Source organism: Lepus europaeus, chromosome 15, assembly GCF_033115175.1.
Source record: "Lepus europaeus isolate LE1 chromosome 15, mLepTim1.pri, whole genome shotgun sequence".
Taxonomy (NCBI): domain Eukaryota; kingdom Metazoa; phylum Chordata; class Mammalia; order Lagomorpha; family Leporidae; genus Lepus; species Lepus europaeus.
Window position 1 is genome coordinate 26,882,282 of NC_084841.1, and position 25,197 is coordinate 26,907,478.

A 25,197-nucleotide genomic window follows, 5' to 3' on the forward strand; every position below is an offset into this window, starting at 1 on the left:
TGCATGGGAGACCCAGAAGAAGCTCCTGGCTCCTGGTTTCAGATTGGCGCAGATTTGACCATTTTGGGTAGTTGAGGAGTGAACCAGCGGATGGAAAACTTCTCTCTGTCTCTGTCTGTCTCTGTCTGTCTCTGTCTCTCTCTCTGTGTGTGTGTTTAACTCTGACTTCCAAATAAATGAATAAATCTTTTTAAAAAAGTAAACCATTATTAATTTAAAAGCTTATTCTTCCACACAGGAGGAAGTAGATGAAGCCTCTTTATCCCTTGGCTCACAGAGTAACTGGTTGGGGCATACAGTTCAAGTTGGGATTTTACAAGATCTAAAAATCTTAATTTTTATTTATTTTATTTATTTATTTTTTGACAGGCAGAGTGGACAGTGAGAGAGAGAGAGAGAGAGAGAGAGAGACAGAGAGAAAGGTCTTCCTTTGCTGTTGGTTCATCCTCCAATGGCCGCCGCGGCCAGCGTGTTGCGGCCGGCGCACCACGCTGATCCAAAGGCAGGAGCCAGGTGCTTCCTCCTGGTCTCCCATGCGGGTGCAGGGCCCAAGCACTTGGGCCATCCTCCACTGCACTCCTGGGCCATAGTGGAGAGCTGGCCTGGAAGAGGGGCAACCGGGACAGAATCCACCACCCTGACCGGTACTAGAACCCGGTGTGCCAGCACCGCTAGGCGGAGGATTAGCCTGTTGAGCCACAGTGCTGGCCAAAAATCTTAATTTTTAAATATCATCCTTTTATACACTGGCTTGAATCACACTTTTGGAAGAGCTTACATACCAATCTGTGTGTATCTGTTTAGGAAAGGGGGATGTTTATACACATTCACTCTCTCTTGCTCCTCAGCCAAATTCAGCATCTGCAAGGACACATCTTCATCATCATGGAGAAAGCAGAGTCATTCTCCAGATGGTGCAGCATAAACACTGCCTCCAGTCTTCCATCCTAATGAAGAGCTCACTTTTCTGAAGATATCTGTCAGTTACATATATTATCATCTCACCTCATCATTGAGGAAGTCTAGGCCATTCAGGGGCAATACCTCAGCCACACGACAGAGCAGGTATTGGCAGAGCAGCGTTTGGAACCCAAGTTTGCAGCTGCCAGCCCAACACCAACACTATTAGTTGTCATACTATTGAAGACTGCATTGAACTCTTTGTTTGAATAACTGAAGAGATGTAGCAATTATGATTATGATGATTATAGCTCTGTCTCCTCCCCCATCACACAATTCCTCTCCATATCACATAATTTCTCCCCTTCAAGGTCCTATCTCTCTTTCTTGTTTACTCTGACCATTTTACAGCTTCCTTTATGGATTATTCTGTACTCCTAGTAGCTCAAAAGTTCACTCTCAATCACAGTCATATCATTGGAAATCATTTATATGCTGTTGGCTCCAACATCTGTATCTCATTCCAAGTTGCTCCTGGGATTGAAATTCATGGAGCCAAATATCTTGTAGACACCCCACAGGTACCTCAAACTCAGCCTCACTGAAATCCTTTTCCCAGATATGAACCTGCTTTTCTTCCAGTATCCTCTGTCTCAATTACAGGAACAAACATCCACTCAGTTGTCCAATTTAGAAACACTAGTGTCTTCCTAATGTCCTCTTTTCCCTCTATATCCTGCATCTCAATGTCACCATAATTTGGTAAATTTACCCCCTCTCTGTCTTTTCTACCTACAGTCCTCAGCTCAAACCTTTACATTAACCATCCTCCTCCTTTCTTCCTTGACCCCTTCAAATCTATCCTCCTCACTCTTGCTGGGTTGACATTTATTTTATTCAAAACTATTGTTTGTCCATGGCTTAGCCCCCTTTCCAAATCTAACCTCCAAGAAGCTCTTTCTTCATTTGCAATCTCACTGCATTAAAATTGCTTATATTAGTGTTCCCCCAAGCAAAAATACGTACTCTTACATGTTACCCTGCCATTTTCACCTTCCTTTCTTTAGGATGATCACTCATTCTAGATAGTCTTGCTCTCCTCTCACATACTCATTCAAGCTCCATTCTTCCTTTATGCCTCAAATTAGGCATTCTTAGGAAGCCTTCCCTGCCCCTAGACCAGATAAGGTTTCTGCCAATGTCTTGTGCCTGCTTGGTTCATAGCACTTGCTGTCCTGGGCTAAAATGATCAAATTGTGTGCCTGTTTTATCTCTTAGCATGCCCAGAACAAGGACTGGAATTTATTCCTCTCTCCATCTCAGACCCTGCATGTAGCCTGCAAAGCTGAGGAGACACTTCTTCCATAAAGGAATGAAGAATGCATTTGTTAAACCAGGAAAAAGTGAAGATGATGTGGTTGAAAGGTTGTTTTTCTTTTTTGGTTAGTCAGTAAAGAGAAAGATCTCCTACTGATTAAATGAAAGGAAGGAAAGGAAAGGAAAGTTTGAGAATAAAGCAGAAAATCCATAATAATAACTCCAATGACTGTAATAGGAAATGTGGGAGACAGTTTTCTGTGGGTCTCATGTTTCTGTACATTATTAGGACAAGGGCACTGTTTTTTTCCTTTGCAAATAAAAATAGACTTTCCTCTTAATTCATCATTTTGTCTCCTCTTATCTTCTTATATGAGTCCGATTCACTTCCCACTGCTCCTTTCCTTTATGTTTGAATTTATGACTTATAGGATAGGGAGCTGACCTAGAGGAAATTAACCACAGCTCCCAAATGGGAGGTAGCCCCAAATGGGATCTAGAAAATGGTTTCACAAGAACATGGCTTTTGCTACAAATTGTTCTCTCTTTGTAAGCTCTCTCTATGGTAAAAACAAAAAATTCTTGTATTGACTTCTTTGGGAATTCTTGGTAGCAACTTTTGATTCAGTACACAATTTGATCACGTTCTGTTAGCCAAGATTAGGCTACTGAAAGGTAGAAAATGGAAAGAAACGGGCCGGCGCCGCGGCTCACTAGGCTAATCCTCTGTCTTGCGGCGCCAGCACACCGGGTACTAGTCCCGGTCAGGGCACCGATCCTGTCCCGGTTGCCCCTCTTCCAGGCCAGCTCTCTGCTGTGGCCAGGGAGTGCAGTGGAGGATGGCCCAAGTGCTTGGGCCCTGCACCCGCATGGGAGACCAGGAGAAGCACCTGGCTCCTGGCTTCGGATCAGCGCGATGCGCTGGCCGCGGTGGCCATTGGAGGGTGAACCAACGGCAAAAGGAAGACCTTTCTCTCTGTCTCTCTCTCTCTCATTGTCCACTCTGCCTGTCCAAAAAAAAAAAAAAAAAAAAAAAAAAGAAAGAAAATGGAAAGAAAAGTAAAATCTGAAAACTACCTATATGCCTAAGTCCATAACTCATCTGACAGAGGAAAATATACTTGATTTTAAAAAGAAGGGAGGAGTCTAAAATTCTTTTCCAATATTCTGATATTTATCTTGAAATAAAGATAATAGGTGATCACTGACACAGATCTAGAAAAAATGATCCAAAAACTCACATGGTAACACAAGACCCCAAATTGCTAAAGCATAGATCCTTTTTGTGGTTCTTGTGGCAGCACAGATGAATATTATACCTACTGGGACTAGTGCTCAGGCAACAGTCTCCTTTGAGGAGAGGAGGTGAACATGAGACTATGCCAACAGAGCAGATTAAACCTACCTTCTGATTAAAAAAAATGTACTACAACCAACCTGGGTGTCACTTTGGACGCTCCCTTCACCATGAAGCACTGAACAGAGCTCCCTGGCCACACCCACCTCATGCCTCTAGGTATTCACTGAAAAAAGTGAGATTCCACTAAGCCACAGGGGCATAGTCCAAAGATAAAAAGCATCACCAGGAAAAAACAAAGAAGAAACCAGTGAGTATCTCCACAAATGCTGAATAATAAATGCAGCAATTCAAGAAACAAGAATAAGGAAGACAACATGACACCACCAAAAGAACACAAAATTTCAATACTAGATTATGAAGATGAAGAGACTGAAGAAATGCCAGAAATGTAACATAAAAAATTGATCATGGGATTATTGGCAGTAAATGGAAGCAAATCCACAAATTAATAAAATTTGTACAGGACATGAAAGAAAATTTCTTCCTTGAAATTGAGATCTTAAAGAGAAATCAAAATGAAATCATGGAAATAAAGAACTCAGATCTGGGGCTGATGCTGTGGTGTGGCGGGTAAAGCTGCCGCCTACAATGTCGGTATCCCATATGGGCACCGATTCGTGTCCCAGATGCTCCACTTCTGATCTAGCTCTCTGCTATGGCCTGGGAAAACAGCATAAGATGGCCCAAGTCCTTGGGCCCCTGCACCCACATGGGAGACCTGGAGGAAGCCCCTGGCTCCTGGCTTTGGATCAGCACAGCTCTGGCCATTGTGACTATCTGGGGAGTGAACCAGCAGATGGAAGACCTCTCTCTCTCTTTCTCTCTGCCTCTCCCTCTCTTCTGTGTAACCATGAATTTCAAAATAAATAACTCTTTAAAAAAAAAAAAGAAAGAACTTCTAAGATCAATCCCATTCACAATAGTTCCAAAAAGAACCAAAAACCTTGGAATAAATTTAACCAAGTACGTCAAAGATCTCTACGATGAGAATTACAAAACATTAAAAAAGAAATGATCTCTGTGATGAGAATTACAAAACATTAAAAAAGAAACAGAAGAAGATACCAAAAAAATGGCAAACTCTTCCATGTTCATGGATTGGAAGAATCAATATCATCAAAATGTCCTTTCTTCAGAAAGCAATTTACAAATTCAATGTGATACCAATTAAAATACCAAGGACATTCTTCTCAGATATAGAAAAAAATAATGCAGAAATCCATATGGAAACACAGGAGATGCCAAATAGCTAAAGCAATCTTATACAACAGCAACAAACAAAGCTGGAGACATCACAATACCAGATTTCAAGATATGCTACAAGGCAGTTATAATTAAAACAGCCTGGTATTGGTACAAAAACAGATGGATAGACCAATGGAAAAGAACAGAATCTCCTGAAATCAACCCAAACATCTACAACCAACTTATATTTGACTACGGAGCTAAAAATCAATCCCAGGAGCAAGGACAGTCTTCAACAAATGGTGCTGGGAAAACTGTATTTCCACATACAGAAATATAAAGCAAGACCTCTACCTTACACATTACACAATAATCCACTCAACACAGATTAAACATCTAATTCTATGACCTGACACCATCAAATTATTAGAGATGTGAAAGAATTCAAGGTGGAGGCATAAAGGTGTACAGGAAAACAGCATTTATAGAAAGCAAAGGAAAAGCACACATTCAAGAAATACATGTGGGTAAATGAGTTAGAAAGATAGAGAACAAAAAGCCCCCAATAAGGTTCAGGCCATCCTTTCACACTATCAGGAAGCACAGGCAGTGGTATTCAGAACAGAGCTTAATTGAGCATACATAGAAGCAAAATTTGGAGTGGGGATTGAGTACTAGCTATTTCCTTGTCCATTTTTGGAAATCTCCAGAGTGTCATGGCATCAGGTGAATGATGGGAGTGGAAATGCCGTCCATGTTAATTTTATTATAGTGACCTAAAGGTCATCACAGGAACACATCCTACATCCATATTGGATATTTTCAATGGGTGCTGGTTCTAAGCTTTCAACACTGCAGAACTTGCAGTTTCTGCTACACACAAAGGGGTAGGGGGCTTGATGACACACAGAAGATGTGTTTGGACAGTGCAGTGAAAGAGAAGTTTGGATGGTGCAAAGAAAGGAAGTTTGGGTGGTACACAGAAAGGAGGTCTGGATGGTAGAGTCTACACAATCATGTGGGCGAGGCTGGGCTGTCACGAGCTTATGCACCAGCTGGCGAGGGCTTCAGACAAGCTGGCTGGAGCTGTCACGCCACGGGCAGCACCACTGCATGGGTAAACTGTGGCTGTCACATGGTGGATTGGCTGTGGGCTGTGCCACCACATGGTCAGCTGGGCTCTGAAATCTTCGCTCTTCTCTCTAGCCACCTACCTGCCCATATCCCATTATCAGTGATGCATTCACTGCCTCTCATAGGCCAAGTGGTGGTTTAAGTACTAAAGCCATTGCTATTGTATGTCCTTCTATTTGAATGTCTTTCATCATTGGTTAATTCGTTTGTACTCTGTAAAACTCAGCTTAGACATCTAAGTATCCCTTCTTATCCCAAGTACACATTTTTATGGTCACAATAATCTCAGTTTGGAATTTTTTGTTTTAGTAGTAGACTCTGAGTTTCACAGAGTCAGGAAATGGGACTGTCACATTCATACTTGTATCCATAGTGCCTGGTATAGTGTTTGACATAAGGTTGATGCATCACAACTCTTTTCTCATTTACAGATGAAAAAAAATAGGACATGGATCAATGATGTGATTTCTCAGAGTTGCCTACTTAATGATGACAGACTCAAAATGAGAACTAAAGTCTTAACTCAAAGTTCAGTACCTCACTTCTTGTCTGTGTCTGCCACTCTAATCTTAATTAGGGCTGGAGTAATTGCTATTTGTTATTATTGGGCTTCCCTTTAGTCAAAGGGGTGAACAACAGCTTGAGCCATTTCTGGGAATCAGGAAAATTAGAATCGTGAATTGCAATTCTATTGTTAACTTTTGAACTTTGTACCACTTAGAGATTCTATAAAAGTTTGAGGATAATCTTTGGCGAGTAGGTGGTAGACGATCATGCTGTCTACAGCAAATCATTTGTGCCTTTTTGCATTTGCAAAATCAGTTTGGGATGAAGAAAATATGTAAGCATGATGGTATGAGGACAGCAATGGCCCATCAAATTCTCCCAAATAACTTCAAAAGCAGCAAGATGCCCCAGTGGCATTGTTTTCTGTGAATTTAAAAGATATACAGCAAGATCAATGGAAGCCATGTTTTAAAGTCCTACCAGGGGTACTGCTGGAACTCCAAAATTTTACTTCTTGGGGCCTGTGCTGTGGCGTAGCAGGTTAAGCCTCCATCTGCAACACTGGCAACCCATATGGACACCAGTTCATGTCCTGGCTGCTCTACTTCCGATCCACCTTTCTGCTTATGGCCTGGGAAAGTAGTGGAGTTGGCCCAAGAACTTGGGCCCCTGCACCAGAAGAAGCCCCTGGCTTCTGGCTTTGGATTAGCCCAGCTCTGGCCCTTGTGGCCATTTGGGGAGTGAACCAGCAGATGGAAGACCTCTCTCTCTCTCTGTCTCTCCCACGTCTGTCTGTAATTTTGCCTCTCAAATAAATTAATAAGTCTTTAAAAATTTATTTCTCATATTTAAAATAATCTTCTTGGAATTGGAAAACTTAAATATTTCTACACATGTCTAAGTATGCACATACACTTAATCACTATGAAAGAGTGAAAAGTTGGACTCCAACGTACAATTTTTAAAAACTTAAAACATAATTCTGCAAACATGCAAGGAGCACACATGCTAAAGATATGTTTAATTCATTGACGAGGAGACCAGCAAGATGGTAGAGACACCTATCCAACTGTAGCCCATGGGAAAACATGCTGTGATGAAACTGCCATATGAGATACAAAATTAGTTAGTGCTCCATAGACCAATGAAATAATAATCTTGGGGTTATCTTATTTGCTGGACACAAATCATTTTCATCTCTATTAGACAAAAAATAAAAAACACCACAGTGAAGAAACCAAATATCTCCAACATGCCAAACAACAAACGCAAAAACCGAGGTAACAAGAACAAGGAAGACACTATGACGCCCCCAAATGAAAAAGACACCCCAATTCAAGATTATGAAGATGATGAGATAGAAGCAATGCAAGAAGCAGATCTCAAAAAATTGATAAGAACATTAAGAAGTTCTCAAAAACAAATTCTTGAACTACAGAAATCCTTAATGGACAAGATAGAAAATCTCTCTCGTGAAAATGAAATATTAAGGAGGAATCAAAATGAAATGAAACAACTAGTAGAACAAGAAACTGTGATAGTGATGAGAAATCATAATGTTAACCTAACAATTTTCTACAAGTGGACATCTAACTTTATCACATGTAGGCCCAGGTCTTTTTCTGAGAGATATCTGAATAATTCACTCTTTACATACTTCAGTTGCTGATTAAGCTTTGTGGGTTGCAAGGGCATTTCTTCATGTTGGCTGGTTCCTCCACTTATTTTTTTCATTTATTAAATTTCAGTTCATTCATCTATTAATGTCACAGACACTTTGCCACATGCTAGAGATATAGCAGAATAGAGATACACAGTTTCTGTCCTTACAGATTTCACATTCTGGTATGACTGAGATAAGAAAGAGCAAACAACACACAGAATTATAGTGAGTTGTGAGACAGCTATCATTCTGTGATGGAGAACAGTATGAGGGGGTAGCTCTGAGTAGGTTAGTCATTGAGATCTCTCTAAAGGGGCAACATTTATTCAGACAGAGGCCGGAGGCATGAAAAGTGCAAACACACAGATGAGCAGATCCAAGTAAGGATGTTTCAGGCATTGGGAACCAAAAGTGCATAGATCCTAATGGTGAAATGCCTTGTGTGCTTCAAGTCTATCCAAGAGACCTGGAAGACAGTAGCATAGTAACCCGGAAAAGTGGATGGATGCAAGATTGCAGAAGTCTCTGCAGGCCATGGTAAGAAATTTCAAATTCATTCTAAAAGAAACAAAAAGCCATTAAAGGGCTTTGTGCAGTGGAGGAACCTAGACTGTATTTAAAATAATCATCCATGAAGAATAGATTATGGAAGTAAGTTTGAATGTAGCTCAGACAAGTTTTAAGGTCAAATTGATGGTATAGGTGCAGAGATGATGCATACTGTATGGATTTGAGATGTGTTAGGTGAGACCCCTATGGGTATTGCTGTTGGATGTACAAGATGTGAAAATAAGCAATCAAGAATGGTTCCTAGGCTTGGACAACCGGAGCATAGAAGCAGCATTGACTGAGATAAGTAAGATGCTTGTTTGGAGAATTGTGGAGGCAGAATTGAGGTGATATTGGCAGGAAGTAATCAAGAATTCCACTTTAGAGTTATGAAATGTCCAAGACTGAGTAGATTATTACATACCCTATTTGAGATGCCAAATGACCAATTGGATATGAGTCTAGAGGAAGATATCTAGGCTTGAAGTATCTATTGGGAGCATGTAAAGTATATGTAAGTCTCTGAAAATAGTTTATATTTGAAATAGAAAAATGGCAGACAGATATGAGGGCCTAAATTTGAGACGTTTGTCTTAATATGTAAGAGGTAAATTAATAGCATTGAAGAGTCAATATTTCCATGTCTCTCCTAACTTTTATTGAAACCACCCAACCACATCATGATTCAGTGTATTTCTAATCTGGAACATTTCAGTGACTGTTGTATGTCTGGTTTGTGTATTCAGCTACAGTGACTGCCAGGCGATTCTACTAATGAATAAGTGTATTTTGGAAATGTTCTCCATCTTCCACTCAATATTGCTAAACTCCCAAGAAAATAACACAGGAACAATTTTTTAATTACTTATTTTTATATATTTTAAAGGCACAGAGACAGAGAAACAGAGAATAGAGATCTTTCATCTGTTGGTTCCCACTCTAAACGCCTGCAGCAGCCATCCCTGGATCAAGTAAAGCCAGAAGCCAAGAACTCAATCTGGATTTCCCACACTGGCAGGGACTCAACCACTTGGGCCATCACTGCTGCCTTACAGGATGCATATTAATGGGAATCCAGAAGCAGAAGCAGAACGAGGATTCAGATCTAGGCATGGGATGTGGGCATCTCAAGTGGTGACTCTACTGCTATGACAAATGCTGGCCAGTTTTCCTTTCCAATGGACTTCCAACAGCTTTTTGTGGCCTTCTTCCTTGTCTATGAAAGGCTCTCTTAAGGGATGGGCATTTGGTTCAGTGTTTGAGATACTGTTTGGGATTTTCACTCCTCTCATCAGAGTACTTGGGTTTGAGTCCTGGCTCTACTTTCAACTCCAGTTCCCTGCTAAACAGCATCCTGAAAAGCAGTAGGTAATGGCTCAAATACTTGGGTCCCTATAACCCCACTTGGGAGACCTGGATCAAGTTCTGGGCTCCTGACTTTGGCCTGGCATAGACTTAGTTGTTGTGGGCATTTGGGGAGAGAACTCAACTTTGGAGGATCTCTCTCTGTCTACATATCTTTCTCTGTCTCTGTCTTTCAAACAAACAAATACAATTTTAAAATGTATGAGTAGTTTTCCTGAAGAAATGAGGTATGAAGTGTGATAACAGGGCAGAAGAATTGAGGGAAAATCATCCCTTACCTCCTCTTCTTCCAGTAGAATGAGCCGAACCACAACAATGTGAATTGCATTGCCAATGCTTGGATTGTGGAACAGCCCAGTGACCTGCAATCAGAAATAAAAAACCATTAGCCACATGTAAATGGATAATGGGTAGATGCCAGAGGCGAGAAATAGAAAAGTGAGATATACCCATGGCTCAATCCGCATTATGATATCTACAGACAATTGTTAAATTGATTGACAGGCTGTGCTTGAGGAATTGACAACTTTCTTTTCTTTGATCCCTCCTCTAGCCCAAGGTCTTCTCTTATTCAATTATCAATTATAAAGGCAAATACTTTCCCAGACTCAACAGGACTAACATCCTCTGTGGAAGGCAGAAAATGCAAAGGGGAAGCTTGAAATTAGATATCACTAATATTATTACATTTCTATGTCTAACTATCTTGAAGAAACCATATTCTAGCTCTTTGCCTCAATGTCCTCATTTGTGTACTAAAACAAACCAAAAAGAAATTTGTAGTAAAAGGATTGTTTGGAAAATACAAAGTAGAAATATGTGTTTTATAAATTACAAATTTTTCTTAGGATATAGATTTTTAAGGGAAAGAGTAATTTGTGTAAAATTTTCTTATTCACTTAGGCAATGACTAGAACGGCAGATGGATAGATAAAAGGGCCAAAGGTTTCTCTTTTTTTGGTTGGGGGAAGGCCATTTTTAGTGACATCTCTTAACCAGCTATCCCTCCCCCAACACCATCTGGCATACCATGTTCATGATGGTGAGGATATATGACTCCACGTTCTCACTCCCATGATACTCCACCATCTTCGTGTCAGCCACCACCAGCGTCTCTACCCATCTCTCCTTGCTGATGGAGCGCCGAGAGAGCCTTCTGTTTGGTAAGTTGTTTTTCTCCCACTTTTCTCGCTGGATTTCTTGCTTCTCAGCACTTCCGAGAATATCTAAACATTAAACAAGATGGGATAATTCTATTTATCTGTCACAGATCACCTACTTATGTTTGTAAAGATGTGGGGTCTTATGTTTAATAATATATGTACACAATTTTCTTACTCACATGAGTAAAATAGAAGAAAGTCAATTTAAATGATTTCAACCAAGAAAACTCAAATGTGAATATTAATAGGGAAGGTTGAAAAGTACTTCTTTAAGAAAATTATTACCTATTTCATTACAATATGTCGTTCACTGTTAAAAAATATTATAATGGAGACAGATGTCTGGTGCAGTGGTTAAGAAGCTACTTGGGACATTCAAATCCCATATCAGAGGGCTGGGTTCAAGTCCAGGCTCTGCTTCCAATTTATCTTCATGCTAATGGTCTCCTAGGAAGGGGCAGGTGATGGTTCAAGAAGGTGGTTCGCTGAAATCCATATAGGGGCCCTGTATTGAATTCTGGGTTTTGGCTTGGCTCAGTCCTGGCTGTTGTGGGCATTTGGGGAGTGAAAAAGCAAATGGAGCTCTCTCTATATCTACATCTGTTTCTGTCACTTTATTTATAGCTTTCAAATAAAATAAAAATAGATAAGTAAAAAAATATAATATGAAATGATAACTTTTTCTTCTTCTCCTTTAAATTATTCAATGCCTAACATGTGGAAGGCAGTATCCTGGGCTTTTCAATTCCAAATCATTCATCCTCATGAATATTTGTGGTATGTACTTCTCTTTCCATCTTGCAAATGTGGAAATTGATGCACTAAAAGGATGGTTAAATAACATCCCTGAAGTCACACAGCCCATCTAGTCAGAGAACCAATATTTCCTGTGCCCTAAAATAATGCATGCATTTTATTACGTATCACACTATCTCCCCCACAGAGTAAACATGAATAAAACTGAAGTATATGAAATCTGTAACAATGCAGAAGGCTTGGGGCATATCAGAGGGTATAAACAGAACTAGATCTTGGCTACTGGCTGTAGCCAGGCCCAACCCAGCCCTGGTCATTGTGGTCATCTGGGGAGCGAACCAGCAGATGAAAGATCTCTCCTTTCTCTCTCTGTAACTTTGCCTTTCAAATAAATCTTTTAAAAATGGAAGGAAGGAAGGACTGACCCTTAAGAATGAAAATAAAGAACACTGACTACAATTAAGACACCTTTAAAAACACTCTTCCAGGGCCGGTGCCATGGCCCAATAGGCTAATCCTCCTACCTTGCGGCGCCGGCACACCGGGTTCTAGTCCCGGTCGGGGCACCAGATTCTGTCCCGGTTGCCCCTCTTCCAGGCCAGTTCTCTGCTATGGCCCGGGAGTGCAGTGGAGGATGGCCCAAGTGCTTGGGTCCTGCACCTGCAAGGGAGACCAGGAGAAGCACCTGGCTCCTGGCTTCAGATCAGCACAGTGCGCCGGCCGTGGCGACCATTGGACCTTTCTCTCTGTCTCTTTCTCTCACTGTCCACTCTGCCTGTCAAATAAAATAAAATAAAATAAAAACACTCTGCCTAAAAAGATTCCCTCATATCCTTAGAATTTTCTGGGTGTTAAGTACTCAAAATGCGCAGTGAATAATTGCTTAATGAACAAAACACTGGATGTCATTCCTTCAAATTCTGTGATTACTTCAAGGAGATTATCCCATTGATAGTTTTACTGAAAAAAAATTTTTTTATGCTTCAGTAAAAAAAAAAAAGAGCTAGAAAAGACACAAAGAGGGACAATAAAACTGTCAAGCTTACTAACAGGTTTCAATATGAAAAAGATGATATATGAGAAATGTGGTTTGGAAGGCAAAATCCAGGAGACACTACAACATTGGAAAGCTGTGCAGAACCACTGTCATAATCCTGGACTACTATACCTAGTGAGCACATTCTAACTTGACGGAGGTCTACTGGAAACCAAAATGGAATAAAGATTCACTTCACCCATCAGGAGGCAAACACTTAACCCAAGTGGTGGTCAAGTGTAAAAAGTCTCAGTGACTCAGAATGGCTGAAGGAGTTTGGGGGAAGATGATTGGAGCAGTGGAGTGGGTAAGAAAAGAGGCCATAGACTTATAGAGAGCCAGTGTCTTGGACCTTCAAGATTCCCCTTAGAGAGACAGCCATGTCTTCCCTCTCTACCTCTCGCACCTCTGTACTCTGGAGCCCTGGAAGGAGCAGAGCATGGGATCAGAGAGGCAACCCTCACATCCCCTTTCTAATTGCTGGTCATAGCCATCCAGCTTCAGCTGAAACAGTTCCAATATGACGAGGGGCACCCACTGTCTCATAGGGTATCTTGTTCTGTTGGAAAGTTCTCTCCTGCACTGGGATGAAACCTGACTTCTTCTAGTTCCCTATCAGAGTTCTGGTTCTGCTCATGAGGTGTGGATAAGAAGTCCCCCTCCTGAGGCCTTGCCTCAGATGCTGAATTGGGATAACTAAAACCGCATCCCTCCAACCTCCCCAGTGTTCTGCAGGTTACACCAATTTGCCATGTCACCCTTCCTGGCTCTTCAGTGCCAGTGTCGATGCAAACTTAGAACACATTAAGAATGCTGTCATAGTTCTAAAGAAATCCAACTTTTATTACTGTAGATTTTCCCTGAAAATAGTAAAGCTGTACTTTGATATCAAACTTCCAAAAAATAGTCAGAGAGCATGTAAACTTTGAAGGAAATTCTTTGAAGGTTTATAAAATGGGATCACACTAATCCTTTATCTATATTAAAAACAATTTCTCACTTTCTTTTCTATTCTCCTTTGCATGGAGAAGTATGAATTCCTCATGAGATCTCCAGAGACTTTTTATCAATGGTTTCTAACTCTTTGCGACCCCACCTATTCCCCTATCTGCTTCTAAACCATTTCTTGGAGCTCACAGAAATGTGTTCAGGCCACACTATCTGCTTTCAAGTCACTCTGTGTAAGACAGACAGCCAGTCCCGTAGGCTTGTGTTTTCTGGAAGGAGATCTAGCAGACTGGCTTGAGGACAGGTGTCCTATCAGCATGAATTAGGTATGATCTCTCAGTGCCCCCCTTCTCTCAGTGCCCACCTCTGTCAGACCTGGTGGAAGCAGATCTGCTTCAAGACCCCAGGATCTCAGAGCTCTCCAGGGAAGTCATATACTTGGGTGACTGGCAGGTCAGTTACTTCATAAAGTCTTTGGTACCTTCTCCCTCATCACCTGGCCCTGCAGGCAGGGTGTCCTTCCCTAAGCGTGTGGGTACCTCTCACAGAGGCTGCAACCCATGTCAGGTGGCAGAGACCATGCAGGATGCTGAGCTGCAGGCTGCAATCTTGAGTCTTGACCTGAGGTTTCCCTCTCCTCCCAGGCCCTCAGGTTATCTACAGTTCAGAGATGGCAGGAGGTGGGCTTGAGGGAGAAGCTGCTAGGAAGAGAGTCATTTCTCTGCTTCCTTTAGTCCATCATTTCTTTTGACCTTTTCTTTTCCCCTCTTCCACATTTTGTCTCTCAATGTTGAACAAAGGAGCTAACTGGCTCAATGTTTGTATCCTGCCCAAATTCATAGACTGAAGCTCCAATCCCCAATGTATTGGTATTTGGAAGTGAAATGTTAGGGTGGTGAATGGGTCATAAAATGAAGCTCCCATCATGGGATTAGTGTCTTTATAATAAGGGGAAGACACAGCAGAGCCACTTCAGAGCATTTATCTCTCTTTGGTTTGTGTTTCTCTCTTTCTCTCTCTCTCTCTCTCTCTCTGATAACTCAGTAATAATGCAGCCTTCTATAAGTCAGGAAGAGGGTACTCATCAGATACCAAATCTGCCCATGTTTTGATCTTGGAATTCTACTCTCTAAAACTGTGAGAAATCAGTTTTTGCTATTTAAGACACCAAATCAATAGCATTTTGTTACAGCAGATCAAGCTAAGGCTCGGGTTAAAATCAGACCATAAAAGTCCATCAATTTACTTTGACTTTTTGAGAGAGAGTATCTGATAAAGGCATAAATCCATTTTAAACTTTTCAACAAACTATATGTTAAGTGCTTAATAAAGTTCAGGTTTTATTCTAAGCACATAGCAAATACCTCCTTTAATTATGCCAACAATTCCATGAGATAAGTCCTAGAATAATGACATTGTGTAGACAAAGATGCTGAAGTTCAAAGAGATTGGATAATTTTCCCAAAGTCACATAATAAACCAAGAACCTAGACTTAGCTAAATCTAATTCGTTGATAGCAACAACACACAAGAGGCTGTATGAATAATCCCCTACTCTCTTCTATGAAGAGAGGCAAAAAAGTGACACATGACCCTCACTATTATACAACAGGCAATCTGATTGTGGGTGACACAGCATGAATACATGAAAATGTCATTATCAGGTTTCAAATAATTTTCAAGGAAAGAGATCAGCTCTACTCAATGCAGAACTGGAAGGATTTGAACTGGGGCCTCACAGCACTGAACTGGGAGAGAGTATTATATATATCTGGGCCGATTCTGCTGAGGCTACTGAAGTCATCTCAAATTTGGCAGAAGAAATGGTTTTGCTAAGCAATTCTAGAAAGTACCAGAAGTCATAAATATACTTATCCAAAGCCTATTGACAAAACAGGTCCATGGCTTGAGCAGGTGATGTGGGATGCTCCCTTAAAAAGCCACCTTGTCCCCTACACACATGTTGAGAGACCCCGTTTTTGGACTGGCTCAGCTTTGGGGTGCTTCCCAACCTAAGCTCTGCCCATACTGTTGTCCCTTGCTGTTACTTTTGGGGTTCTCTAATTGGGCTTCAGGCAGCAAAAGTGCCCAAAGGACATCTCCAGCCTTGTCCCCCACTGTACTTAGAAAACAATGGCACCTAATAAACACCCAATGCACAGGTGAAGGGAAAGCTGAAGATGAGTCATAGTCAACTGATGAGCCACAAATAAAAAACACAGGAACTGACTGGCTCTATTTTCCCATGGGGTGATTTTGTTTGAATTACAGAATTCTCCACACTGAGACTATACAGTACCTGTTTCAAGGAGAGAAATCCAGCCAGTGGCAGTTTAAATGAGGACATCTCCAGTGCTGACAGAGGGCCAACTTTCCTGAGCCTGAAGGTAGGTGAGTGCACACATCGGCTTAGCATCATCGGAGATGTCCAGGTTGCCTGGTGCACCAACAGAGCAGAGGCTCTAGAGCCCCCTGGACAATGTAATTTATGGAGTACTTTCTGCTTCTCCAATGCATAAGGCAGTTCTTCACAAAGATCTCTCTTTTCATTTAAGGCTCTCTGTGCCTTTCCCTATTGCTTTTCTCTCAGACTTAGAGTCTTGTGCAGAGAGACAAGGATCATGCCCAGATAAGGCTGCACTGGAGTCTGACGTGGTACACAGAGTAGAGAAAGAAAACAGAGGTAGCAGAAAACTCTGGAAGTTACAGCTTCCTCTATGTTCACCTGTGCATTTCAGTACGCCAGTAGTGTCCAGCATGGGCTAGGAAGCCAGCTCTTCTACTTGGGAAATTCTTCAAGGCTATGTCTCCTACTCCAAGACAATTCTTCTCTTCTTTGGATTATTGTCTGCTGCCTCCCACCAGGTTTCCTACAGGGAAGGAAGATTGCTGCCCAGCAGGTCAAGGTTGACTATTCATTGGAAACTGGCCCCTAACTAGATTCACTGCCTGATTTGTGGTCAAAGCTTCTCCAAGATGACCCTGTCAAGTGAATCTCCAGCCCACAGTCTGCAGCTTCCAGCCAAGTGAGACCTAGCACCTTTATGCCCACCTTCCTGCCACCTACCTGAGCAAGGTTTCAGAAACATAACACCTTGGCAACAGCACATCACAAATGTTAATGGCCACTTGTGACAGGTGCCTATCAAGAGCCTGCTCAGTACAAAGCACTCCTTTGGATTTGATCACTTATTTAATTCTTACAATTACTGTGTGAGATTATTCTTAGTATTGCCATTTTAAAGTGAGAAAAATGAGATTTAGCAAGGTTAAATAGCTTGTTTTAAGCCTCATAGTCAGGCTCACTCTCATTTAGTTAGCATGGCTGTGGTGGGGGTTGGGTGCTGGTACCCTGGGCATCATGTGCCAGAAACTGCAATATGAGGAGTGGAAAGGATCAACTCAAGATCATCCCAGGAGAAGCTGGACCAAAAGCCAGCCTTGTTCCAGCCATCCAAGTCCCCAGAAGTCCTAAGCAATGCCCACAGGACATCTATCTAGGAGGAGAGATTCAGTAGGTTAATATGGACCTTTTGATACCAGATCTCTGGGGACAAGGTCCTGCTTCAACGTATAACACAGTGAAGGTGATGGAAGATGTCCTTAACACAGACCTGGGGGCTGGTATCCAGAAGAAGGAGGGAGAACCTAAAAGAATGCTGGTGCCTGGATATCTCCTGTCCAGAGCCACTGTTGGTAACTACTGGCTCCTCATCCTAGTTGACCTGACTTCACCCACTTGTGAATTGAGCCACTATAAGACCCTTGATCCTGTCTCATGAGGCAACTATATGATAGCCCTACTTTTAATATTTATTTTAATCTTGGAACACTTTCTAAAAAAAAAAAAGGACTATGCAGTATATAAGGAAAAGAATTCCAAAGCTTCTGTGATCATCAGGGTGTGGTAGCCTTGAGAGGGATTCCATACGGCACAACATTAAGGCACCAGATGACACCCTCTCTGAGGGTCTATCTAGCTCTTGCGTTCTCTGAGTTGGGCAAACACACCTTTCCACTGTACACATCTGTCAACAGTTTGCTCCTGCTAGGCACTTGTAACCCGATCCCCTTCTTGGCAGGCATAACACTGTGGCCTTTCCCAGCAGAGCTGAATGTCAAAGCTGGTGTGCAAATCCATTAGCAAGAGCCCTGCAGCAGCCAGAGGTGTTGATCTCTTCAGGACAGCTTTGGGGAGATTTGAAGTGTCTCAGCCCATTTTCATTCCCCAATAAAGTTCACCGCATTCACTGTGAAACAGAAATATTTTTACACTCAGGTAATAAACCATCCATTTCTCAGAAAGGGCCTTGGTTGAAGTAGATACAGCTGTCTTTAAAGTTAAACAAGGGAACCAACACACTAGTGCTGGCAACTAGTAGAAGCCAAAAATACCCTGCAGACTTAGGGATGTGGACAAGAAGTACCTGGGAAAAAACCCTGAAAGCAAAATGTACTCTCCAAGCGTGGAAAGACCCTGCGTGACATCACCCCCACTTCATCCAGAATATGTCAGCAAGAAGGAAGGAATGATGGATTTACTTGGATGCTTGAAACTTCTTCAAATTAACAACATAATTTGTGGCAACTAATATACAGAGCAAAAGAAATGTAATGTGTATGAGCAAAATCTACATTTTGAGATCTGATTATTATTACAGCCCTTGTCTGTATTCTTGAGATCAGTGTTTTTCTACTGATTATTGTTGAATTTTTTTATTTAGTGAAGGGATAAGTTTGTGATTATAAAATAAATTGAAAGTGGGTCACTGTAAAAATTAAAAGAGGGGCCGGCGCCGCGGCTCACTAGGTTAATCATCCACCTTGCAGCGCCGGCACACCAGCTTCTAGTCCTGGTTGGGGCACCGATCCTGTCCCGGTTGCCCCTCTTCCAGGCCAGCTCTCTGCTGTGGCCAGGGAGTGCAGTGGAGGATGGCCCAAGTGCTTGGGCCCTGCACCCCATGGGAGACCAGGATAAGCACCTGGCTCCTGCCATCGGATCAGCGCGGTGTGCCGGCTGCAGCGCGCCTACCGCGGCGGCCATTGGAGGGTGAACCAATGGCAAAAGGAGGACCTTTCTCTCTGTCTCTCTCTCACTGTCCCCTCTGCCTGTAAAAAGAAAAAAGAAAAAAATTAAAAGACGAAGGAGAATGGAAGGTAGGAGCATGGGTAGAGGGAGTGTAGGGTGGGAAGTGTCCTTATGCTCGTAAATCTGTATGTATGAAATACATGACTTTTTTCATGTTATATAAATAAAAAAGTCAATAAAATAAAGTATAAAAGTGTTGTTTAAAGATCCGTCCATAAAGTCAATGATCAGAATGAGAAAAGAATTTACAGAATGGAACTGGTGCTGTCGTGTAGTGGATTAAAGCCCTGGCCTTGCAGGGCTGGCATCCATATGGGCACCAGTTTGAGTCCTGGCTGCTCCACTTCTGATCCAGCTCTCTGCTGTGGCCTGGGAAAGCAGTAGAAGATGGCCCAAGGCCTTGGACCCCTGCACTCATGTAGGAGACCTGAAGAAGCTCCTGGCTCCTGGCTTTGTAACAGCCCAGCTCAGGGCTACTGGTGGCCATTTAAGGCATGAACCAGTGGATGGAAGACCTCTCTGTCTCTGCTTTTTCCTCTCTGTAACTCTGTCTTTCAAATAAATAATAAATAAATCCTTTTTTTAAAAAAAGAACTTACAGGGCAATTAGATCCACTATTATGTTATTTTAAATATAATTGAATTTATTCAAATTCCATTTATTTCTAGCATTTCTGACAAAAAGTATGTCCACTGATTTGAAATCTAACCCTGCACACATTCTTTCCTTTCCCTGACCTCCGATAGAATTGTGCTGATGCATTTCTCACAATGAAGACCAGATGTGAGGGAGGCAGCTGGGGGCAGAAGGAAGACAAACAAAATCCTAAATAGTCCACCGTGGGTCATGAGCCCCAACATGCTTGAACACTGACAGAATTCTGTCGACACACTTCCCTTAGCTCAGTGATTGAGGGATCGGTGAGCAACTCGGGGATTTCACACTTCACCTAAGGGACCACGTAGTCTCTCTCACATTCTGTAAACCCTCTCTAGTGAGTTTTCCGGGTCTGAAAGTATTTCAAAAGAGCTCACTCCTGCACAGTTACATTTCATGTACCATGGGAATTTCTATCTGCTTATAAAAAAAATGACCACATTTTAGATCTCCAAGAGGGGAATCAAGTACACCATTTACAAAGCTCCTTTGACAATGAGTCCCACTTTATTTTCAGGGTTCCTCTAATGCCTGTTTTGTTCATGGCACATAACCTAAGAAATAACAGATTTTTACAGAATAAAAGGGGACTTAAAAATTTTGTAAAAAGGTGAATCAAGAGATAAATAAAAAAACCCTTCTTTGGAGTTTTCTGCCACCATAAACATATATAATCCTAAATCACATGGTGACTTAAACCCCCATCCACATCTTAGCTCTTCTCAGTCCTCATCCTCAGGGCTGGGTTTCTTTGATCTCCTAGTAGTAGCATCTCACCCATGCTCTGGGCTCAGCAAGTTGTTAAGTATAAATAGTGTGGCCAGTGCCACGGCTCAATAGGCTAATCCTCCGCCTGCGGTGCCAGCACCCCAGGTTCTAGTCCTGGTCGGGGCTCCGGATTCTGTTCCGGTTGCCCCTCTTACAGGCCAGCTCTCTGCTGTGGCCCGGGAGGGCAGTGGAGGATGGCCCAAGTGCTTGGGCCCTGCACCCCATGGGAGACCAAGAGAAGCACCTGGCTCCTGCCTTCGGATCAGCGCGGTGTGCCAGCTGCAGCAGCCATTGGAGGATGAACCAATGGTAAAGGAAGACCTTCCTCTCTGTCTCTCTCACTGTCCACTCTGCCTATCAAAAAAAATAAAATAAAATAAATAGTGTGTTTCCTTTTAGTAACCTTTACTCTGTCAATACAGGAATAAGATTGACACTCCACTCGTAGAATCCAGAAATCACATGTTTATAAAACCTTTACATTCACTCTTGCTTTGGAGAAAATGATCTTATGAACTGAAGGTATTGGGTGAAGCTTTATTGACAGGTGAAGTAAACACTATTCATTCTTGGGAACCTTAGTCCCCATGCACCTTTAAATGATACAAGAATATCCTGGGTGGTATTTTCCCAGGGCATCAAAGGGTCAGCATGTCTGCTAGTGAGGGTCTCAGTTTCAACTCTTCGTTGTTGCTGTCCCCTCCTCCTCCCCATTCACATATAACTTTCAAGGCATAAACAGGCTTAAGCTCTTCCAATAGATCCAAAACCCCACATAAAATGAACATCCTGATCAACAAGTGGTGAGACAGTAGACAGTAGTAATTAAGCTGAAAGTCAAGAGTAAAGAAATGGGGCCAGTGCTGTGGCATAGCAGGTAAAGCCACCACCTGCAGTGCCGGCATCCCATATGGGCACCGGTTCGAGTCCTGGCTGTTCCACTTCCGATCCAGCTCTCTGCTATGGCCTGGGAAAGGAGTAGAAGATGGCCCAAGTCCTTGGACCCCTGCACCCATGTGGGAGACCCGGAGGAGGCTCCTGGCTCCTGGCTTCGGATCGGTGCAGCTCTGGCTGCTGCAGCCATCTGGGGAGTGAACCAGCGAATAGAAGACCTCTCTCTCTGTGTCTCTACCTCTCTCTGTAACTCTGTCTTTCAAATAAATAAAATAAATCTTAAAAAAAAAAAACAACTTTGCCTATATGGGTACATTTCCTAACATTTTCCTCTGTGGAACATTTTCTGGTTGATTGGCTGGTTTTCTTTGGTTTCTAGTCTATGGTTTCATTAAGAATGCCACTTTTCAGAGTTTCAGTTTTATACAAGTCTCTATGTCCAGATCTTCACCTTCCATGGACTCAGAATTTTGTCCTCAGTTCCCAATACACAGACTCGTAGAGTCCACAGCTTGGGGCTCCATGGAAGGCCTCCTCTTCATCATTTGGTTACCTTTGTTGCCTCCCTTCTCATTATTTTTTCTCTTTATGGTTTGTTTTCTTTCTGTCTTTGAGAATTTGCTCATATTCTTGCCCTATACCACTACATATCTAAAGAAACATAGTTACCAAAACTCTTCATCCACAATTTTAGAGTTTTCCACACTGGAGGCAAGGGCTAAGGGATTTCTGCAAGCTATCTACTCTACCATATATTTTTTTAAGATTTATTTTATTTATTTGAAAGGCAGAGTTTTAGAGACAAAGAGGGAGAGACAGAGAGAGGTCTTCCATTCGCTGGTTTACTCCCCAAATTGCCACAATGGCTGGGGCTGGGCCAGGTTGAAGACAGGAAGGAGGAACCTTTTCTGGGTCTCCCATGTGGGTGCAAGGACCCAAGGACTTGGGGCATCTTTCACTGCTTTCCCAGGTGCATTAGCAGGGAGCTGGATCAGAAGTAGAGAAGCTGGGATTCAAACCAACACTCATATGGGATGTCGGTGCTGCAGGCAGCATTAAACCCACTACACCACAATGCCCTCTACCATACTTTTGTTCATTTTTTCATAGTGAAATTCAGTTTCAGCATACTTAGAAAATATTATATTTGCATTACAAAAGTGCTTTTAGAAGGTAGGAAATGCTACAGAGATGGTAATTTCCAAAGAAGTTATATTTTTTAAAAAATCTGTTTTCTAAAAAATCTAAAAGAACTGAATATATCATTATTTTCTTAGCCCTCTGGGACATCACAGGCTTAATAAAGGAACTCAGGACAGTGAGAACTCAGGAGACAGAAATTACATTATCTCAGCTGCAGTGAGGCATTACTTTTCTTTTATGACAAATGTCAAAAAGAGAGACTGCAGCTTGCCTCCTTTTAGTAAAGGTCAGCATGATAGCATTCTTGTTATGACCCAAGGCTGGGCTTTATCTATTAACAACTGTAGCACACACAATGGATTTGCCACTGTTAATTCTCTCTCCTCAAAGCTCTGTATTTCATTTCGTTTTCTGCTTTCTGGGTCCTTCTACTACTCTGGACAGCAGCTCCCTGAGAGTAAGCCTTTCTTTTCAGACATTTGAATCACTCAAGACAGCAAGAGCCTAAAGACTTTTAAGGATGTGGCAAATATTTGCTGAATGAGTACATGGATTCCTTCACTTAATATTTATTTGTGGGAGTAGTGTATAGAGCAATAAAGAAAGAGAAGAAATGCTAATAACTTTCTAGCAACTCTAATCTAAATTGTATCATTTATTTCAAGAACATGAGCTCTTTGGGGCCTGCCTTTTGGATAGCAACAAGGATGAATGAGAAAAAGAAAGACAGAGGGAGAGGGAGAGGGAGAGGGAGGAGAGGGAGAGGGAGAAGGAGAGGGAGAGGGAGAGGGAGAGGGAGAGGGGAGAGGGGAGAGGAGAGGGAGAGGGAGGAGAGGGAGAGGGAGAAGGAGAGGGAGAGGGGAGAAGGGAGAGGGGAGAGGGAGAGGGGAGAGGGGAGAGGGAGAGGGAGAGGGAGAGATCTTGCATCAGCTGCTCCCTTCTGCAGATGTCCCAGCAGCCAATGTGGTCCAGGCCGAAGCCAGGAGCCAGGAACTTCATCTAGGTCTCTCACATGAGTTCAGGGGTCCAAGCACTTAGACCATTCTCCATTGCTTTCCCAGGCTGTTATCAGGGAGTTTTATAAGAAGTATAGTAGCTGGGATCCGAAACAGCACCATATGGGATGCTGGTATTGCAAGTGGCAGCTTAACTCACTGCACTACAAAAATGACAGGTTTCAAAGGTCCATTAAGTCTCCCCCAAAAGGATAAGACAAGCAGAGGACCAGAAGCTGGCAAAGGGCCAGGGCAGCACTGGGTAAGTACTTAGGACTCCCTTCTCTTTGTGTCTCCACCTCACTCTGAGGAGGAGCTACCTGGGAGAATGGGACAGTGTATTTCAATGCTGACAGGGCCAATGACAAGAAGAGCTATTATTTGAATGTTCTAGCAGGAGTATATTAAGGCAAGTTTAAGTCCCTCACAGAGAGATCTGGAGCTGGATGGTACAGGATAGGATCACACCCACTACACTCAAGCCCACAAGCTCACTGTCAGGGTCTGGTTCTGATAGCAGGTCTCAGTCCCACGACTCTGGTCTTTCTCAGGCTGTCCTTGGGGGCCTCTTCCTTCATTCAGGGACATGCCATCCCATTTGGCTCAATGAGCCATGCATTAACTCAGTCATTTATCTCTCCTTCCCAAACTCCATACTTTTCTCAATACACTTACCTGCATCCAACTCCACACCTCCGAAGTAGAATGTTAATATAGACAACAGGCTCATCTGTCAGAGCTGAGCAAGTCCTTTTTCCAGGAGGAAATAACTGTCTATGAGAAATTTTCTCCCTGCCTTTAAGGAATGAGAACCCATAAAAGAACAAGGCATCCCTGTTTCAGCTCAGAAGTTTCTTGGAAGGTTATTATAGAAAATGACACTGTGGATTTTTTTTTCTTTTTATTCACCTTATTGTATCTTCCATATTACTTTTATACATGGAAACACATTTACAGATAGAAAGATATACTTTAAACATGTAGTTAAGATTATTTACTCATATTTTTCTAAATATTTTTATAATTTAATGTCAGTATTTTCTAAATTTCTTCTCCGATTCTATTATTAATGACTGGCTTTTTAAAAGAATAACCAAAGGCTGAGAGTCCGCCCTGGAAGAGGCGCTGTGCTTCCTGACCTTCATTGGCCTGGGCTGTAGCCTGGGTCTAGATCACCAGTTAGAAGATGGGCCTCGCCTGGAGAGGCGGCAAGATGGCGGAATAGGCAGGAAGCACACTTAGTCCGGGGGGAGAGAAAGTTTAATATAAGTGGAGATACTGCAGTGTCAAGGAAGAGTAGGGGATGAAACAGCAGAGGAAACTCTTCCGGAACTAGTGATTCACAGTGGACCTGCGTGGAGAGCGTGGGAGCCCAAGTTCGGGACACCAGCGGCAGACTCAACGCACCAGCGCTGGAACGTGAGGTGAGCCGAACCTCCATAGCCCGAGATACCAGCAGGCAAGCAGAAAGAGGAGGCTAGAGGGAACGAGGCTTGAAACTCCGTGGGGAAAAGTTCACCAGGCTAACTAGAAGAGAGAGAAAAAAAAATAAAAAAAGTGACTGATACGGACACAAGTTTCTCTCTCTCCGCTCACCTCTCACAGGCGAGCAAGACAGAGCAGGCGCCATTTTGGACATACGTCATAAGCAGGGCGACCTCAGGTCTGCACCAGCCCTGAGCCTAGCAGAAAAACCTGACTCTGTGGGGAGGGGTGAAATAACAGGAGATTAGCATCTAACTTGGCAACCCAGTGGGAGACTGCAGG

General features: G+C 42.5%; 1 protein-coding gene across 1 annotated transcript in view; it reads right to left on the bottom strand.

Annotated features, from left to right (window-relative positions):
- ADAMTS12 (ADAM metallopeptidase with thrombospondin type 1 motif 12) overlaps nt 1–25,197 on the bottom strand; it is a 333,668-nt gene that overhangs the window by 132,827 nt on the left and 175,644 nt on the right. The window contains exons 4-5 of the mRNA XM_062211778.1: nt 11,010–11,206; nt 10,259–10,342 (exon numbers count right to left, since the gene is read on the bottom strand). Of these exons, the coding sequence (XP_062067762.1) occupies nt 10,259–10,342; nt 11,010–11,206 (281 nt within the window). The remainder of the gene's footprint in view (nt 1–10,258; nt 10,343–11,009; nt 11,207–25,197) is intronic.